Below are 19,656 nucleotides of genomic sequence, written 5' to 3' on the forward strand. Positions count from 1 at the left end.
AGAACGTAGAAAAAACAAGAGTGTCGGTTAGTCTCTGTACCCTTACCCCGAGAGATCATTTACCCGGTTGGAGCAGATAAGAGCACGTCGCAACCAGTTCAGTGGGACGTAACTCTTGGTACACAGTCTTGTCAGGAACAGCAACTTCCGGGCAGATTCCAAACCCTTGATGTTTCCACGGTGTGTCATCAAATCATATTTATTCCTATATGTAAAATATATCCACAACAGGTGTAGAAATAACGACTGTGCAAATCTTCGTTTTCAAATGATAGGGACAGATTTCATAAAAACATGTTAGAATGAAGAAATCTACCACTGAACCATTGAATTGAACCAAATCTTTAATTGAACGGTCAGAACCGACTTGTTCAAGAAAATTGTTCGTCAATATCGTCAATAAATTCTTATCTGTTGTATAGGTGAGATAGATATTTTGGTTATTAAAGGTCCCACCGATAACAATAGGTCGTATTAGGATATCCGGAATGGCAACAGCCTATATTATGTGGTTGCAATGAAGGATAAGTAACAGTTTTAAAGACCAAGGATAAACTTAAGCATAAAGATTTCAGGTTAATAAACCTAGTATCATTATAAGTTTTTCTCAAAAGCGCATTGTGACTATTTTTTGTGAAAATTTGTTGGAAATTTCTCCCATCTCATATCACAGTAGGCCCCAGCCAACACAAAAACTACATGCACATACTAATGAGACAGTGCCATAATACCAAACTAGAGTTCACCCAATTCCTTGACTTAAATTCCAGATGTTGAATTCATCAAGAGGATATTGAAGCTGGTGGTCGTAGTGTGTATATGCTGGCAATATGGCACACGTATTTCATGTGGAGTTTGGCATTAATGAGACACCACTGACCAGAGCTCTTGAGAATGGCAACTATGCGAGTGCTGAAAAACTAATATTAGACTGTGTTAACCCATCTTACCTAGATGAAGGTAAACATGTCTTTATTAATAATTAAGTGCATATATTATATATTATGCATATCATCTTATATTCGTCTTTTTCATTAAACAGCACTTTTATCAATTGTCTTAGACAAAGATTGTATATTACTTGTTGGTTTATATGTTATTTTATACTTCTTAATTCTTGGACTGTAAAAACATGGATGTGTATAGGTGGATTACTGTCTGTCTGCCAAGACCAATGCTTAGCCTCTTGCGAAGTTCTCCAGTGTTAGTCTTGGCGAGCCTAAACAAAGAATGTGCCTAAACCGGAAGCTTTGTAGTATCATGCCTCGTTTTAGTAGCTAATCTGAAATGTGTATAAACTGTAAGCTTTATATTCTCATGCCTCGTTTTAGTAGTTAACTGGAAAAAAAAATCGCCTGCCAGCAGTCCACTAATACAAGTTCGTGGTAAAACAGTAACAGGGGGACATACGTAAAATACTCGCACATCAATCAGCCACTATACTGTGGCTCATGAGCCCCCACCCCTGCAATTCCCCAAAAACAAAACCCATTTTCTTGCCTAAGGGCCCTTAGGCTCATCAACAAACCACCCTAGACCCTAATTTGGTGATTGTTACTTCCCCATGTAAGTTACCACATGACAAAGAGGTCTCCTTTCTTTGGTAACTTGACCAGGTGGCCTAGTTTCCAGTCTGTTGGGATAAGTTTTGTTCCCAGATCTTGTGTAGGAGGGACTGTAAAACTGTTGCTTTTGTTTCTGGGTCTGCCTTTAATGCTTCAGGGGTATGCCATCTGGGCTTGCAGCTTTGCCACTTTTCATGCTTTTTGATAGCTTTGATGATTTCTGTCTAAGTGAGAGGGCTGGTGGTTGATATGAAGTTTTTTTTTCATTCAGTAAACTTATATACTTTCATCACGATTTTTCTTAAATCTCTCAGGCTGCTACCAGCGGACACCTCTGCATATTTGCCTATGTGGTGTTGACCAAAGTGGGGAACATGTTGTGACTCGCAATTTTTATCTGGCTCGTCTATTAATTGAAAGAGGAGCAGATATTAACCACCGGGTGCCAGTGGTATGATGATGGAGTCTCTGCGTGTGTGTGTGTGGGAATATTTTTTTTTTCATTTTACAATATGCAGTTGTGAGTTAATTAATGCCTGTGACACTGTAGCAGCAAAAGTAGTGAAAGTTGAAACAAAATGCCTTTTCAGATCTTTAGAGCCAATTTTTGTATTGCTAGCAAAAGTCATTGATCTGTCATGCTATATCCTGAAAGATTATCTTTTATTTATGCATTTATATTTTCTCATTGTTGGCAGACATTTTGGGGTTGTGAGTTCCTAAGTCCAGGCAAGTCTTGTCTTGAACTTCTAACAGATTTTTATATTGATCTGACTCAACAAAAGAATCATTACATGCATCACTGGTAAGATGTAAATTTTGCATAATTCGTCTAGTAGAAAAGATGTGTTTCAGGCGTTTTGGTAAGAATTTTTAACTAAAATTATTTGTTAATGGATCGTTTACTTCTTTTAAGGACATTACCAAATATAATTAAGCATGACGTTATGAGTACCAAGCAAAAAAGATTTAGAAGGGAATCATGCAAGTAGTATAGACTTGAAGATTTTTTTCTTTATTGATTCCACTTACTATAAATTCTTTGCATACTGTATTAGTCAAACTTCTTTTCTGAACTCATGCTATATTTGTCAGCTTAAATGCCAGCAATAAGCAACAGGAAAAGTGAATTTGACATTGCTAGCCACATTTTTTTCTGTTGAAAGAACCCAGGATTCCCTTTTGTGAAATTATAGATTGATAATTGTCAGGTATGTTGTCAGAGATCTATATAGTTTGTCTTGATAGATCTGTACAAGAAAAAAGCATTTGACAGAGTGTAACTTGCAGCACCATGGTAACTATTATGAAGTACATCAATGCCTCTCCAATCAGTGTCATAAAACACTTATGACAAGGAAGAAAAGCAGTTACTCTTGTTTCTCCATTTTATTTGACATTATCGAAGGGTACAACTTTGGATCATCTCATTTTCTTATTTAGCAAACAGCATGTTTGAACTTTGAAGCCAATATGGTCAATTGGGTGTGCTGTAAACACACATTAAAGGTGGGAACACATGTATTTGTGTTGTGTAATGCATGTATTAATGCATATTTTATTCTGGTGAAAATGATAGCACCAACATGAGTGCAGCAACAGTCATGGTGGTTGGACTGAACAAAACTTATCTGCTGAATGTGGATGAAGTGCTAGAAGATTTAATGGATCTCATCTTTCTTGTGCTAAGTGAGGATTTTTCTCAGTAAGATTTTAAAATAGTGTGTCAAACTGAAAGTACTCACTGCATTAAAGATGGCACATAGGCAAAGATAAGAAATCAAGGTCTGGCCAGATATTTTGCCGAAAGAAGTTTTTCTGACTGATTGCCAAGCACAAAAAATTCAGGTAACTGAATGTTTCACCTCACTACAAATTCTAATTTTCTTTGTGTGCTTATCTCTCTTTTGCTTCCACAAGCAAACTTATGCATGAGTAAGTTAACTGAAATTTTATGGGCAATTCTCTAATATCTTTATGAAAAGCATGCATGAAATATGCAGCCAGTGGCACCATAAGCATCTCTGGTATACATTATTTACAAATGCTTATATGTTCCAATCTGAGAAATCTTGCAGCGTGCAACTAGGTTACTGTGAAACATTTCGTTGGGCATCATTGAACTATGCAGATAAATGGTTGTAAGACTTGCAGTATAGTTTCTTGTCACCAAATATTTTAATCTGTTAAGTTTGTTTTCTTTTCTGAGTTCTTCTGATGCATATGGCATAACATATGTTGTTTTACACGTATTTAAGTTAATAGTTCTTTTACTTTCAGGCAGTGGAGGAAATTCCAATGTAGGTAATGAAAATCACATGACACCTTTGCATCGAGTTTGTATGTACAGCCATGATTCTCGTCTTCTTCATCTCCTTCATGAGAATGGAGCAGATATTAATGCTGTTGATGCTGAAGGCAGTACACCTCTTTTAGCTCTTTGTGATAGTACCACACATCAATTATATGATATCTCTAATGATATCTTGCCTGCTGTTCACGAGCACTCCAGTACTAGTGGATTCCTCAAAATCAAGGTGGATTTTCTTGACTATCTTCTACAAATCAAGGATCTTGATGTGAGTATCTCAACAACTGAGGACCTGAAAGTATATCCATATATATTTTTACTTATTTCTCTTTTTTTTTTTTAATATACAAAACCCAGATAAATGTATGGTGCAAAGCACATCATATTTATGCCAATGATAGAAGAGTAAAATTGTGATATAATAAATTTGTGAATTATATAGCGCATACTCATACTGGTAAGGAGCATGCTCTTAGTGCTTGAGACAAGAATGAGATGTGGAGAACATATGAACAATGGAAGGATAAACAACAGTACTGATGACTAATAAAGGACAAAGAAAATACAAAGAGTAATCGGGTAATAAGAACATGAAGTGCCTCAAAATGTACACTGCCTCGAAAATGGTAGCCATATCATTAAAACTGAGCAGTGAGATTGAAAAACACTTAATACTGATTAGCAGGAAAATAAAATTTTATGCTGCTGTGGCTTTTACTTAAGAAATTGGAGAATTTGTGACTGCTTATCTTTATGACATCACAGTCTGTAGCTTGATTGTTGTGATAGTATAAATTTAGGTCAACAGAGAACATCTATGTGTAAACCATCGCATTTTGAAAGTGCTACATAGTCACAAAACCTGTATGGGAGTTAAATTTCTCACACACACACACACACAAAACATTAATGTGGTGAACACATTTCCTGGATAGGAATCACATAGTAATCACCAGGGAACATGTAGACCAGATCATTTTGAAGTTATCATTTGACCTGCAGTTTGGTGGCTGCTGGGATCACTGCGCATTGAGCGCATCTTTGTGATGCGGATACTAGCGCGTTATAAAACTACATCATCATCATCATCATTTAATTTAAACTCTTAGATAGTGGTTCTTAAAGTGTGGTCTGTGGACCACTTGTGGGCCGCATGCATAAGTCAGGTGGTCTGCGGCAGACAGTTATCATATGTCAGCAAAGTGATGTTTAAATAAGCCAGATACGTTAATTAGTCCAGTATTGATTTCACATGAGTTTTAATTTTATGCATGCCCAACTGCTTGCTCGCATAAAATGCTCGCTTTCTAAGTCTGTGTGTCACAACGCAGCATTGTGTTATTTAACTGCATCATCCCTTACCCTTAGTAACGCACTTCCTTATTTTTAATTTGTATGTGTACTCTGCGAAGTATATAATTCTGTGTAAACTTATTACTATACTACTGTCACAAAAGTACATTTAGTTTTGAATGAAAGAAATGCGGCAATTTAAATTTGAAATTCACAGTACAGAGTGATTTTAGACCTTGGTGGTCTGCTATATTTTTTACTTTTTAGTAAAGTGGTCCATGGTCCAAAATACTTTGAGAACCGCTGCTCTTAGGCATTGTTATCTCCAGCACCCTTTTCTGGAATGAGAACACCAATTCTAGACACACCAGCAGCACTATTACTTTTGAGACAGCACAAGCAGGATTGAACAGTCTTCACATGAAACTGTTGAAAGGATTCTGAGTTTCTCCATGTTAGTTTTGGGGATTGTGAGCTATGCCTCTCAAGTTACCAGCTGTGATCGCCCATCTCTTTAGTGTCCATAATGTGTACAGTTACATACCAGCAACCTTTCCTGCATGATCTAGATATTAAGGAAACTTAATCTTACATGTCAGCAAATATAAACTATGCCTGTTGATAGTTTTGACAAAAGTTGCTTTATGATAAAATTAAGTAGCATATACAGTTAAACCTTGGTTTTTTTGTTTTTTGTCAATAATACATTTCACGACAATCAGTGAAATCTAAAACTGATGAAAACTAGGCAGTTATTTCCATATGAATCAATGTAAATCCAATTAATTCCTTCTGGCCACTCCCAAATACACACCAAATACACATTTTATAGAGAATAAATATTTAATATTAAAAAGAAGAAATTAATACAAAATGAAGATAAAAGACTTTGGCTAGACGTATGGGGTGATGCTCACACAATGAGAAACATCGCCACACTGAGCAGGAGAATGAATCCCCTTTGTTTTTGTAAAATTAACAGCAAGGTCACATGGGCAGGCCGAGAAGATCCAAGGCAACCAACAAAAACTGAGATGAATATTTCATGGGAAAAAACTGATGATAACTGAAGTCAACAAAAACCGAGGTTTCATTGTATGGGCTAAAGTTCTAAGAGAAAGATGCTTTTGTGAGTCCTACAGATTGATCATCAAAACAGCCACGGCCATACAGCCCTTTTCCACTGCATGCTGAGGGGAGATTCAAGTGGAACTCTCATGCTGTTACATCATGGAGCGGATCCAACATTAAGAGGGACTGTCTGGGAAACAAGGAAACGAAAAAGGTTCTTATGTCATTTTTCATTCACAGATGTTCATGTTTTGCACATTCAACTTTGCACATTCTTAAAAAACTCTTCAAGTTGTATCTTTTTTAACAAAGTTTTTTTTTCCTCTTTCCTCTATTCATCGGTAAATGTTTTAAAAAAATTACTTGTTTTAATTGCCTGATTTTCTTAGTATTTTTATGGCCATACCATCTTTTAAATTTAACATCATTATTTCCATGAATTAGAGTTCATCATCGAATGGGCTTTGCATACCAAGTCCCACTTGCACACTTACGCTATTGCTCGTTAACTCACCCACATATTTTTTTTGATTCTTTAGGATATTTTATCAGTAAAAATGTATGTCTGATAAATACTATGTCTGTCATTTTAGAAGATTACCCTGGAAATCCTGCTGCCATGCTATTTTTCATCCTCAGTGTGCTGGCTTGTATGCCACTTGTTCCAGGAAGTCAAAACCATTATCTCTCCTTGTTATGCCTCATTTACAGGCTGCTGGAGTGAATATCTGACAAAGGAGACTCTTTTTCTTCTACCAGCTTTTTAAACTCTTCCTGTTCCTGTCTTGATTGTACATTTTAAAAAAGTTATTCTCTGGATGTGACATCAGCACTCACAAGACTGGCAACTGAAGGTTTTCCCCAAATACTCTGGCAGAATCTCTTTCCTGCCAAATAAACCAAATCGTCATCTTACATAAGAGCTTGGTGAAAGGCAGTTGGGCAGGGTCAGTGAAGGGATGGTGGGGCCAGGTAAGAAGGAACGAGGATTGATTAGATTTGACCCTACACTGATTTTCTTACAAACTTTAATCATATTATAGAATTAAAAATTTTTCTTCACCATCCTAGTTTTTTAATAGGGCTTTTGTATTGGCTTTATTGGAAAGGGTGGAAGTTAAGGGAAGTTTTTTAAAGATGGACATACAAATTATGTTAGTTATTTGCAAAGTAGATTGGTTGTAAAGAAATCACAGCAGGTGGATATCATGAATAATAAGTGTGAATTTATAAAGCGTAATATCTCAGCCAAAGGCGGACTCATTGTGCTGAACAAGATCACAAAACAGTGACAAAGATGTAGGACAAGAACAAATTAGCAACAAAGATGTAGAAGGAAGAACAATGTAAGGACTCGACGCGTTCCGCAGTAAAGGGCAATCACTGTAGATGTTACAGTAATGACTCCAGAAATAAGGTTTGTGACATAAGGAATTCTGAATGTTGCAGAGAGATTTCACCATTATTGGCAGTATTTCTGTCAGCTCCCGTTAAATCCAAACTTGGAACAATGAATGCTAACCGCTGTTTTGCCTTGGGTTTATCCACCATCTCACATCTTGTGGATGCAGGTTGGTCAGTGTTGTCACATTTATCCATATGTATGTAAATGTATATAAAGAAGGTATGAGTGTACCAGATAATAATATCTAACAGCACTAACAATTTCCTAGATTATATGGAAATGGAAAGACATTGCCCTGATGGCATGTCCAAAACTTATTAATGCTAATAAATAATGTTCCAGTGTGTACAGTGATATCGGAGAAAATGTATTTGCAGCATATATTTATTTTAAGGTATTTACTGTGTAATTCTGACTGCTGTTGCTTCAAAGGTTTTATAAACCAGTTTATAGGCAGAGCTTATCTGTTTAATGATTTAAACAATCATTGATCTTTGCATCAGTTGTTAATTGTCTTTATAGCCACAGTGTTTAATGCACATAGTGATACTTCTGTGTGTGTAAAGGCTACTTCAACAGGCTGGAGATAGAAGAAGAAATTGAGCAACTTTTGGAGCAAGATCTTCAAGAGTTCTTTCATATGAAGCTGCATGCAGGGCTCCTGATACAGCAGATGTTTGGGGGGGTATCCTGCTCACTTCAGCAGCTTGCAGCCAGGCAGTTATTTGGATACTATTTGTTGGAAAATACACGATACCTACAACATATCTTACCTGTTTCCACATTTCAGCAAAGATTTCAGACACATGACTTGCAAAATTTAGATGGATATGAAGAGTATGTCGGGCTAGTGCTGAATAACACTGTTCTACAAGCATTTGTGTCACTTCTTGGACTACCAGTTGACACTCTGCTTCACATGCAGATAGAGCTGTTGTTACAACGCCTGGGGCTACTTCTTGCTCGCCTTCATGTTGCCCGCCCTGGCTATCTCTCACCAACATCTAGCTGTGATTTTTGGTCATCTGAGAGCTCTGGTTCAGTCAGCCAAGATGAAGGTGACTCTGATTTAGAGTACTGGTGATTTCGACCAGTTAAGTGTTCGTCAACAGTGATTATATATTTCACAGCTTCTTCCTAAGTTGAGGATATGAAGGCATGGTATTGTATAATTCCTCATACATTCCACAAAATGCTGGACTGTGGACAGTGTTGTAAGCTTACAAGGCTGTTTTGAGTGTACAAACTGGGATGTCTTTTTAGATGCATGTCCTAATCTTGACAACTTAGTTAACACCTTCTCCTCATATATATCTTTCTGTGTAGATTGCACCATTCCATTGAAACAGTTTGTGACTTACCCAAACAATAAAACTTGGGTGACCAAGGGCTTTAAAGCAGTGCTGAATAACGGGATCTGCCCATGACAAGAAACTGATACATGAAGAGGTCCACAATGCTATCCATCAGGCCAGGGTGAAATATAAGACTGAAATAGTCTCAGTTTGGTACAGATAACATTTGAGCAGTTTGGCCAGGGACTCGAGAACACGGCCAATGTTGAAGATCAGCTTAAGGGTTCTTAAGTCAAAATCTCGTCAGGCATTGACAGTATGGCCCCACCTAATGGTCTTAATACTTTCTTTGCTCGTTTTGAGACACACGACTTCTCTGTAAACATTAAAGATATGCTTAGTTCTCTTCATCCTGTCCAGAGGGTTGAGATTTGTCAAGAACAAGTGGAGCTGTTTCAGCAGGTGAAGATTCGCAAGGCTTTAGGTCCTTATGGTATTTATGGCAGAACATTATGTTTCTCTGCGCACCTACTTGGAGGCATTTTCCAACACCTATTTTTTTTATGGATTCACTCTACATCCTTACTGTTTGGAAATTGTCTACCATTATCCCAGTTCCAAAGAAAGCTTCAGCTCAATGACCAGTGTCCTTAACATCGTTGGTTATGAAAGTATTGAGACAATCATCAAAGCACTGATTCTAAAAACCACTAACAAATGTCTTCGCCCCTTGCAATTTGCATACCAGTCCAAATGAAGTGTTGATGATGCTAAGCTGTTTATCCTTCATACTGTGTTCTAATACCTGGAGAATCCACAAGCCCATGCATGACTGCTAACTTCTCATCGACTTTCAACACCATCGAACCACATAACCAAGCTAGAAGGCTCCTTGATGAGTTTTCCCTTGACCATCAGTTAGTGTCATGAATCCTTCACTTTTTGATCGACAGGCAGCAAGTACTTGTCAATGGCAACTTTTGCTCAACTTCATCACAACGTGCACTGGCTCACCCCAAGGTTTGTTTGATCCTCGCTTCTATTTATTCTGTATACCAACAGTTGTCGCAGTAACCATGAGGGTCAACATCACAAATTCTCTGATGACACTGCACTGCTATCTCTTCTTAGCGGTTCAGTAGATACCCATGGTGTAGCTTTGCATGAATTTATTGCCTGGTGTGATGATTTCTTAGAACATAATGTAAGACCAAAGAGATTGTCTTTGATTTGCATCGGAATTCTCCATAAAGTCCTGGCATCCACGAGGTGAAAATTGTCCTTGCATTTAAATACCTGTGCGCTATCTTTGATAGGAGATTTCGCTTGGATTTCAACACTCAAGCTGTTGTAAAAAGGATTAACAGCACTTCTTATATTATGACCAATAATATTATGACCAAGTATTATCACCAGTGAAGAGTTTCTTACACAAACCAAGTTCAGAATCATGGCTATTCCAAAAAAGAAGATGGAGATGGTTAGGGCACATGTGCAACATGAACTGGAATCCCATTCAAAGTAGCCTTTTGTTGGACAGCTGATGGAAAGAGAAATGCAACTACATTAAAGAAACCTGATGAACACCAGCAGAAAAAGAAATGAAAGAGCAGGGGGATAACCTGGAAGTAAGGTCTTTGGTTAACATCATATGTGCACCTAGATTTTAAAAAAAAAAAAAGGACTAATACTAAAAACACGATCAGATAATTTAAAAGCATTTCCATGGCTATTTTTCATAATTTGTAGTTGACATTTTTATTTACAAAATATTTTGCATGGTTAACAGAGGGATCAAATAAAGTGTGCAAATAACTATACAAAATTGTGTTGTGGAAATAAAAAATATGCAGTTTTAAGTTCTTTTGATTTTGCCTTTTTTAAAATATTGCACCTGTGATGCTTGTCGTCATTTTTTAATATTCTACATCTATGATGTTCATTCATTATTTAAAACAAATACTTTCTAGTATATGTACTATGTCATTATTTTATTATAGAAAATTATGAGGTGTAATTTTGGGAAGGAACCTTTGTCAAATTTGGAAAAAAAGGTGTTTTTATGTAAATTCATAGAGGATGGTCTTCAATCCTGGTCACACAATGTATATTTGCAGGTTGTGGTAAAAAATTATTTTCTCTTTATTTATGAATAAATGAAAAAGCTGAAACTTAAAATGTCTCTGTAAGTTTTATTCAGTGTGAACAAAATAAGTCAGCCGATTTTATTTTTTAAAGATGACTTCTACCATTAAAACAAATGCTTAAATTACAATGCCACTTGAGTAACTTTCCTCATAGTAACCTTGATGGCCAGTCCTTTGAAGTGGTGCCATATTTATAAATAATACATGTGTAGCTAGATCTGAATCCACAACACTAGAGGCTGTTGTGCTGCCAGGCCATACCATTAACCAGCCTATACAAATTTTGGCTGACACAGCTCTCCTAAAAGTGTTCACTTTTTTCCTGTCTATGTTTTGCAAGAGTAAAAGCAAACACATTTGAAAAGTGATCTGGATCAATACAACTGGTCATTAGCCAAATTATGTTTTAAAATGGGATGGGTCTCGTTGGCTGTAGCCGTATAATTGTACTGGAGCTAAGGCAACCTTGGGAACAGACGTACTTGAGGTCAATGTAGGTACAAAGCAGATGAAAATGCATTCTTTTAAAGACCCGTCTGAATTAGCTAATGCTCATCAGTGGTCCACAAGTTATCCTTGGTTTCAACATGTCTTTACATATTGATATTGTACAAAAAAAAAAACATAGTTTTTTCCAAGATATATTTGCATTACACTGTTAGCCAAGCTGTGGAAGATTTACACTGTAAATTGTTTCACTGTCGGTGCCACAGACAAGTACAGATCCATCAATATTCAATGAGTTAACTGGCAGTGATTTGCTGGGCAAGATGGAGGTAATCTCTAGCTTGTTCCGTGATGCATCCAAACCCAGCCATGGAGTGTGATGACCCTCATTGTTACTGCCACTTTCAATATCTGTAATGCAAAGAAGTTAGTAGTACAATGTGAAACATTTTGAGAGTGAATATACTGTTTAAAATAAAAAAACCCTTTCAGATAATATTCATGCAACCAGAATTAAAACACAAGAACCGGTGTGATTTATTCATTGATTTTTCAGAAAAGTTCATTATAACTTTTAACAAATCATTCTACAGGCTGATTAAAAAGATGACAGAAGGTATAACTTAAAAAGTTTATTCCATAATTAGCGAAATCAGGAGGTGAAAACAATCATGGATGGGTTGGAAAGAGCAGTGAAAACAGTCTTGCATTAAACTGAAGCTGACATAACTTTTGGCCAGACTGAGCTGCAGACAGAAATATGAGCACCTTGATAAATCAGAGGTGTAGAGAGCTAGGAGCATAGACTTATATAGCAGATACAGAATGGCAGGGGCATCCTGCAGAAAATGCTCTGTTGTGAAATGGGGAGTTGCCACAGATCCCCCTTATGTGGCAGAGACAAGTCCTTTGTCTAAAGTTAAATGCTTTACTCTTCACTGGCCAGCTGGTAGTAGAGTCATTGCTATCATGGTCACAGTGTTGATTTACTGTTTCACAGACTTGTACCTTGATATAGCAGTAAAAGAAGAATGGGATGTGAAAGATTAGTATGCAAGTGCATTTCTAGAAGTGAAAATGTAACATGCAGCTCAGTGACACAGTCCTCATGTTTCAAAAAGGAAATTTTCTGAATTTTTTTTTTTTACTGACCTTTCATTGTAATTACTGAAGGCAGGGCTGAGCCATCCCAGTGCCACAGTGAACCATCTTCAGAACATGTGAATATATGTTCTGCATGGTATGGGTGAAAATGAACTTCCCACACTGAAAGCAAAATGTTTTCATGAATAAAATGCAAGTTGCTACCGTGTGTAACTCTGGACATATTTCTACATAAAATAACTGCAATAAGTTGGTAGACTAAAGGATGTCAATGTAGATATCGCTTTAAAAATCATTTTCTGCAGCTACCTTTCTTGGCATTGTTTAGTTGGTGGTAATTTAAAATTTCCTAGATCTATTCGCTGCCTGTTGAGGTCAGAGAACACAGTTTCTCAGCACAAAACAACACTAAAAGTTTATGCATATTCAACACTTAGCTGTCATTATAGATCATTCTACATGTCCTTCATACAGAAAAACAAACTACAGTTGTGCCTTACATTGTTATCTTTTTATTTATTTTTTTTTTAAATTTTTTGAAAATGATAAAAATTGATGCCTCTAGAGAGGCTGAAGCAAGACTGGTGAGCTAAAAGACAACTTAAAAAAAAAAACTTTCAATTTATTACAACATATTTTTAAATAATAATTATTGCATGCTAAATCCTGTGAGAAATAAAAAATTACAAATTCTAACATTTATCATAACTTACCTTAGATGATCACTTTTAATTCTAAAAACTCACCACCAAAGTCAACATGACAAACTTATGGGCATTTGCTGTAAGATGACCTGTCACTAAAACAGACTTATCACACAAACCACAACACCACAGTAAAACTTACTAGATGATGTGTGGGCCTCGAGAAGAGTCATGGGAAAGCGGTGCTGCCTAAGGTCCCACACTGTCAACATACCATCCTGCCCACCTGTGGCCACAATGTGTGCCTGACCTGGATGCTTGTCCACACATAGCAAAGGCAGATGATCTTCCGTGCTGCAGCATAAGAGGGATAACTCTTCCATATGGGAATAAAAATCTATAAAAATATGTTTTCCTAAATTTCAAGAAACAATTAAAAAAAAAAAAAAAGGGTATAAGAAGACAGAGCATAACAGAGAGAATCTGCTCATTCTAGTCATTATAAAGAGGGGAGCACAATGATTTTCTCAGTATACAAAGCATTCAACAATTTAGCTGTGAATCCCAGGATTTGATTATTGGCAGCAAGAGAACATCTACAACTACTGTCTTGCAGTTTACCCTAAAATTAAATTTTCAGAGAAAAATACTTATTGTAATTTATTGTGTTGTCAGCAGTCAAAGTTGATGAATACTTGAATTGGATTCTATAGTTTATTAATATCCATTCCCATTTTAGAAGCATTTCAAATCCAATAAATTATTAGACTATCCCAGAAGTTTAAATATGATGTGACCAAGGACAGAACAACTTAATCTGTGCTTTGAGAAATTAGCCAGTGTCTAGTCACTTGTTAACCATGGATTCAATAACATGACAGCCAGACTTGCAAGAAACCATAGATATTTCAAAATAAGACACCTGCTTACAACAACAGGCAAAGAAGGCCCTATTTTTATTAGCTGCATAACAATGTTTATCAAAAGTGAGAAAATAATTATTTTATTCCAATGCTTCATTTAAGTGCTCACTTTTTAGCATGCTTATGGTATTTTACATTTGACAGTTTGTCATCATGCTTCAAAGAACTCTGGACTGAATTATTTATGTAGCAATGTGTGGAATAATTTAGATAAAGGGTTTTTTCTTTTTTGAACACTTGCTTAATGATGATGCAAAAATGTTTGCATAACAATGATCTTTTTCTTGATTCTTCACACCTACCATACTAGATACAGCATGGAGCAGCGAGCATTGTCCTAGTATATTTCACTCTTTACAACTTACGCAGAAAATATCTGAACTGGAGAATCAGAATTCTGACGAAGGTCAAATAACTTAAGCTGGCCATAAGAGTTGACTGTAACAATTTCAGACTGCTTCAAGAACATTATGCCATTGATGGTACAGCTGTCAGCTTTATCTGGTGAAAAGAAAATTGCATGCATATTGTAATGATCTTTCTGAATATACGTATACATACACAAATAGAAGAATATTTTGAAAGACATGAACAAATGGACATCATCAGCTTCCCTATCCCTATGAAAAATAAATAAAAGAACTGATTGGAAATTGAAAATATGAATTTCAATAAAATTTATCTTTCATCTGTAAATCATTAATCTTTCATATTAGGCTGATTTTAAACAATTTTTAATGCTTAACCATATTTTCACATTTGTTTTTGTCCGTTTCCTTTAAAATAAGTAGAATAACAATATTAACAAATCAAGACACAACTGTACTGATAAATCACATCTGCCATTCTATTATTCACATACCTAATATTCTTACAGCAGCATTGTGTCCAGGTGAAAGCAAAGTGATACGGCCATCTTCCCCACCAGTGACAATTATGTCATCTGCCCAGGTACCAACACAGGTGCATGGACAAGGTGTGCCTCCACTCGTATGTAGTTCTGCCCACCGTTTAACTGGCTCTATATACTTTAAATAATCACAAAACAAAATAATATTTCAAGAAAACAACATTAGAACAAGTTATTTCCTTATCACCCAAATTCAAAAAATAAAGAATAGTTGATGAAGAAACACTGGACTTGAGCTATATACTACATAAAAATTACTGCAACCGATGGGCACAGAGCTGGTGGTAGGTGGGGGCGAGAAGGGACAGCGGACCAAGGCTCTGCACTAACAAGTGCACTGTCAGGATGAGATAGTCTGTAATTTTTTATTGCCCTGCTACATATGTTGTGCCAGCTTTCAAAGGCACCGCAGTTCTATTTGCCCAAGGCATAGCATCTCCCTAGCGCTGGTTCTGATGGACATTGCCATGTTAAATTCCTGTGCTTTATGCAAATACGGCTATTCTGTGAGGGAACACAAACTGGTAATAAAAGTTCATTTTCAGTTTTATGGTGTAGATTCCATCTTGACAGTTTTATCATGATTAAAAAATTTGTTGAAACTTTCAAACAAGAATATAAAAGATAACAGTCAAAATAGTTTGCAGATAAGTGAGCCCTTTAAAAAAAAATTGTTCAGGGTTAGACACAATAATTTATAATGATCTTCTCAATAAGTTCCTTTCTCAATTTGTTCCAAGAAGTTTTTTAATAACTGGAAAACTGTCAGTTTGTTACAAGACCCATTAACTAAATATATTAAGGATTCAATTAGATAATCAATGAGCTCATTCAAACAACCCTCTACCAAAGGCTGCAATCACTTAGTCTAAAATATTATCTTGTGCACAAACTCACCGAAATGCACATTTATGATCACACATGAAACTTTGGGTATGTTAATAAAATAGAAAAATATCACAATGAGTATTTGCTAATTAGTTTAGCATTTATTTAGAAACATGACAGAACAATTTCTTATACTCTGTTCCATAACACTATCATTATATTTTTTCTTTAAGCCTTACATCCTGTACTAACCTGAGTTTTGGCATTGTAGTGATACAACACTACTGTACCAGTCGATGATGCTACAGCTATATGTTCCTGAGTCAGAAACTGGAAATACACACAAGATATTACATATTTGTAAATGTAACAAAGGTTGGGCTAAAATCTCACCAGTCCACAATTTCACTCACACAAATGCATGCAGACACATATGCTATTTACATATACTACACAATATCCTACTTATTATTTCCATTATACTTATTATACTTATCCATTCATGATACCAGCCTGCAAGAATCTGTCTTGAGAAGTACTAGCTCCCATTCAAGCAAAAACATCTAATGAAACAAGGACTGTCACTGAAGAATTCAGAGCATCAAATTTTACATCTTATCAGTGTAAATACACTGCTCTGACAGCTGGTCATTGTTTGCACACGTGGACTGACAATACTTCCTAAGTATAGCACAGATGCACTTTCATGAGATGATCAAACAAAGTACTCACATTCATATCTGTGACATCCCCTGCATGCTGGGCTTCACACAAAAGCTGAGGCTCACCCTGTGGCCCCTCCTCTTCTAAAACAGTACTATTGTTGGTATCCCATTTCAAGTGCCACATGCACACCTTGTTTTCCTGTTAATGAAAACAGAAGTCTATTTAAAAGCTGATTTTTAAGTATCATTATGTTTTGTTCCATTATCAATTATGGTATGCTGAACAGCTACTTATATTTGAATGTACTTATGGAAAATAAATATCTGAATTAATATACTATGATTAAAACATTAAGATAAAGATTTTTAAAAATTTAGTTTAAGTTAGTTATTAAAATCATTATACAAAGTAATTTATAGTTATATTTATCTGATTGTACTGCTGCGTGAGAACGGTCCAATCCAAATTTAAAATCATTTAATAGTTTTGTATTCAGCGTACTGTCGCTGTAGCTAATCGTGCTCTGCTGCTGTTTGTTATAGTCTTTACATTTACAGATACTTTTAAAACTGGTAACTGACATGAACCACTTGTGAACTGAATCACTTGGCAAAGAAGTTAACAAACAGTCATACAAAGCTATTAACTCGTTTTGTCACTGGGACCATTATACAAACATTCAAAAGATTGGGTAAAATAAACCGCTTGATCGATACCTCGTCATCCCAGCTGCCTGTGGCAAACACATGTGACTGTTGCATAGGCTGCTTAAGCCTGGGACACCATCGAACTTTGCTTATTTTCTGTGAAACAAATTTTACACATAGCTCAGCCATATTTGTCGATTCTAATTATCTCCCTTTCATGAAGCTGCCAAGAGATTTCCCGCCTGTGAGGTTCAAAAGGTAATCATCATCATCATCGTTCCAAGTTACGTCCCTTAGTAGTAGTTGAATGATCACAATGATCATTACAATTCTTTATTAGCGAGAGGTAAAATAAGCAAGAAGATGCTTTTTCCATTTAGCTCTCCACAGGGAAAGAATAAATTGAGTAAAGTAATTAAGTACTCTAAGAATAATTAGTAGTAAACATAATGTAAGATATCAATGAGAGTATGTGAATATCATGTACAAAAGTGCGTGGTTAAGAAAAATATATATTTACAAAGGTCCTGGAGTTGGGAGGTATCTTTAGAGGCCTCGGGTAATTTCCTTGCAGGTATTTTAGTAGATGGCGTCGAAAGCAGTTCAGGGAGGCGAATTGCTTAAGATGGAGAGGGAGACTTTTGAATATTTTAGACTAGATTTAAAGAGGTCTATTCTAGGAATGTGAATATTAAGTTTTGTCTTTTTGAGTGTCCTGGTTCTTGTCGTCGCTGCGTTTCTTCAGTTTCACCACTTCTTCGCCGAGACTAACAGTGGAGAACTTCGCACGCGTTGGTCTTGGCAGACAGACAGGAATCCATCTATCCACGTCCATGATCTAACGTCACATTAAGGCCTCAGAAGCAGTCTTGCCGCAGTGTGTGCTTGTGTTTGATGGGCTTTTTTTCTTTTTATTATTATGATTTCCCATACTAACATCTCTCATTACCATTTTTTTTTTTTTTTTTTGGCTTGGGGTAGTCACCGGTTTTCTTTCGTGTGCGTGTACACGTACGTGTATTTCTTCATTTTTTTTTTTTTCATCTCTTTTCTCATTTTCATCTACATTTTTATGAAACTTCTTATTTGTACCGTTCATTTCGTCTTTGTTGTTGTCTACGTTTATTTAAGGTTCGATAGGTACGTCGTGTTCCGCCTCTTGCTGAGAGTGGGTGTTTGTGCCCGCTGTGTGAGCGGTTGCGGACATGCATCCGGGGCGATCTGCGACAGTAACACCCATGAGTTTGTAGAACTGTACTACCATTACTGATTGAGTGCCAATATGGATACTTAGGAAAAGGGGTGGCTAGGTTTTGTCTTTTCTGTTTAGTTGTTAAAAGCATGACTTCAGTTTCCTGGGGGTTGAATGACATGTGGTTTGATTCAGTCCAAGTCTGAAGCTCATTGGAACTCGATCGGCTTTAGGATGGAAGCAATTAAGTGGCTCAATCTGTTGGTGGTGTGCGTGTGTGTGTGTGGTGTCGTCTGCAAACATTTCAGATGATTGGGAATATTGGGTCGTTTATGTATATGTAGAAAAGAAGAGGTCCTATTACTGAGCCTTGAGGAACACCAAATTTAACTTCAGAGTTGTAAAAGAGATGATCATAGAAGTCTGTGTAAACGATCGATAGTGTAAACTAATTAATTTTCTATATTAGAATCGCTAGAGAAGGACTTTATTTCAAGTAAATATGAATCATGTGTTAAATTTTGTAACTAAAATCATCAAGCCTCAGTGCTCGACAGACGAACTTATTTATGGCTTCTTTGAAGATTACTGGAGAGTACTACTTTACTAAAATCTTGTCTGTCCACACTCCTGCCCGAAATCTTCGGTCCTCATCAGACTCGCACATTCTATCCTCCCTCCCACAAAGACACATATACGTACAACGGACTTAAGTCCTCCCTCTGTGCTTCTCTTCCACATCACATTTGCCACTTGGACTCCAAGGCTACATTCAAACGCTCTCTAAAAACATATCTGTTCACAAAGTGCTATCCCTGAATTATTATTCTTGACTCAATTGCAGTACTATCATTCTAACCATCGTGTAACGACTCAATCTTATACTGTTTATATCTCTATACAAGTACCTTAATTGATGCATTGCTTTACATGCTACTCTTGTACCTCATATTTATGTTGCTCAGTGTACCTATATACGTACCTCACTGTTATCTTTCATTTATCATTATTGGTCTGCACTGAGTGTGATCTGTCCTGGTCGTGATGCGCATTAAAAGTTCATCTTATTATCATTATACCAAAGAACGTCAACTCTCTTACTTATACTAAATACAAATGTCATCAGTTGTCATGTCAGTTCTTGAGAATTGGTGAGCTTCTTGTGCTTCTTTTTGTAGATTTTTTAATACTACAGATAAGCTTAATTC

At 36.4% G+C, this 19,656-nt stretch overlaps 2 protein-coding genes across 4 annotated transcripts; one reads left to right on the forward strand and one right to left on the reverse strand.

Annotated features, from left to right (window-relative positions):
* The first annotated feature begins 56 nt into the window (after positions 1–56).
* On the forward strand, positions 57–11,118 carry LOC112565638. Of its 3 annotated transcripts, none has more exons than XM_025241209.1 (9): positions 57–180; positions 771–960; positions 1,880–2,016; positions 2,264–2,370; positions 3,145–3,254; positions 3,846–4,144; positions 6,312–6,454; positions 7,690–7,811; positions 8,212–11,118. In XM_025241209.1, exons 2-9 carry the CDS (start codon positions 831–833, stop codon positions 8,727–8,729), a joined length of 1,566 nt encoding a protein of 521 aa, XP_025096994.1. In that variant the 5' UTR covers positions 57–180; positions 771–830; the 3' UTR covers positions 8,730–11,118. The 3 variants fall into 3 exon arrangements, with proteins under 3 accessions (XP_025096994.1, XP_025096995.1, XP_025096996.1); XM_025241210.1 differs by lacking the exon at positions 57–180 and adding an exon at positions 189–422; XM_025241211.1 differs by lacking the exons at positions 57–180; positions 771–960 and having other exon boundaries at positions 1,881–2,039.
* Positions 11,119–17,473, reverse strand: LOC112565639 (nucleoporin Nup43-like). Its single transcript, XM_025241212.1, has 8 exons — positions 17,326–17,473; positions 16,676–16,807; positions 16,196–16,273; positions 15,068–15,233; positions 14,571–14,706; positions 13,485–13,636; positions 12,687–12,800; positions 11,119–11,945 (listed from the first exon to the last, which is right to left on the reverse strand). The coding sequence occupies exons 1-8, from the start codon at positions 17,443–17,445 to the stop codon at positions 11,746–11,748; spliced, it is 1,098 nt and encodes a 365-aa protein (XP_025096997.1). The 5' UTR covers positions 17,446–17,473; the 3' UTR covers positions 11,119–11,745.
* Positions 17,474–19,656: the final 2,183 nt, after the last annotated feature.

Source organism: Pomacea canaliculata, linkage group LG6 (assembly GCF_003073045.1).
Source record: "Pomacea canaliculata isolate SZHN2017 linkage group LG6, ASM307304v1, whole genome shotgun sequence".
NCBI classification, from domain to species: domain Eukaryota; kingdom Metazoa; phylum Mollusca; class Gastropoda; order Architaenioglossa; family Ampullariidae; genus Pomacea; species Pomacea canaliculata.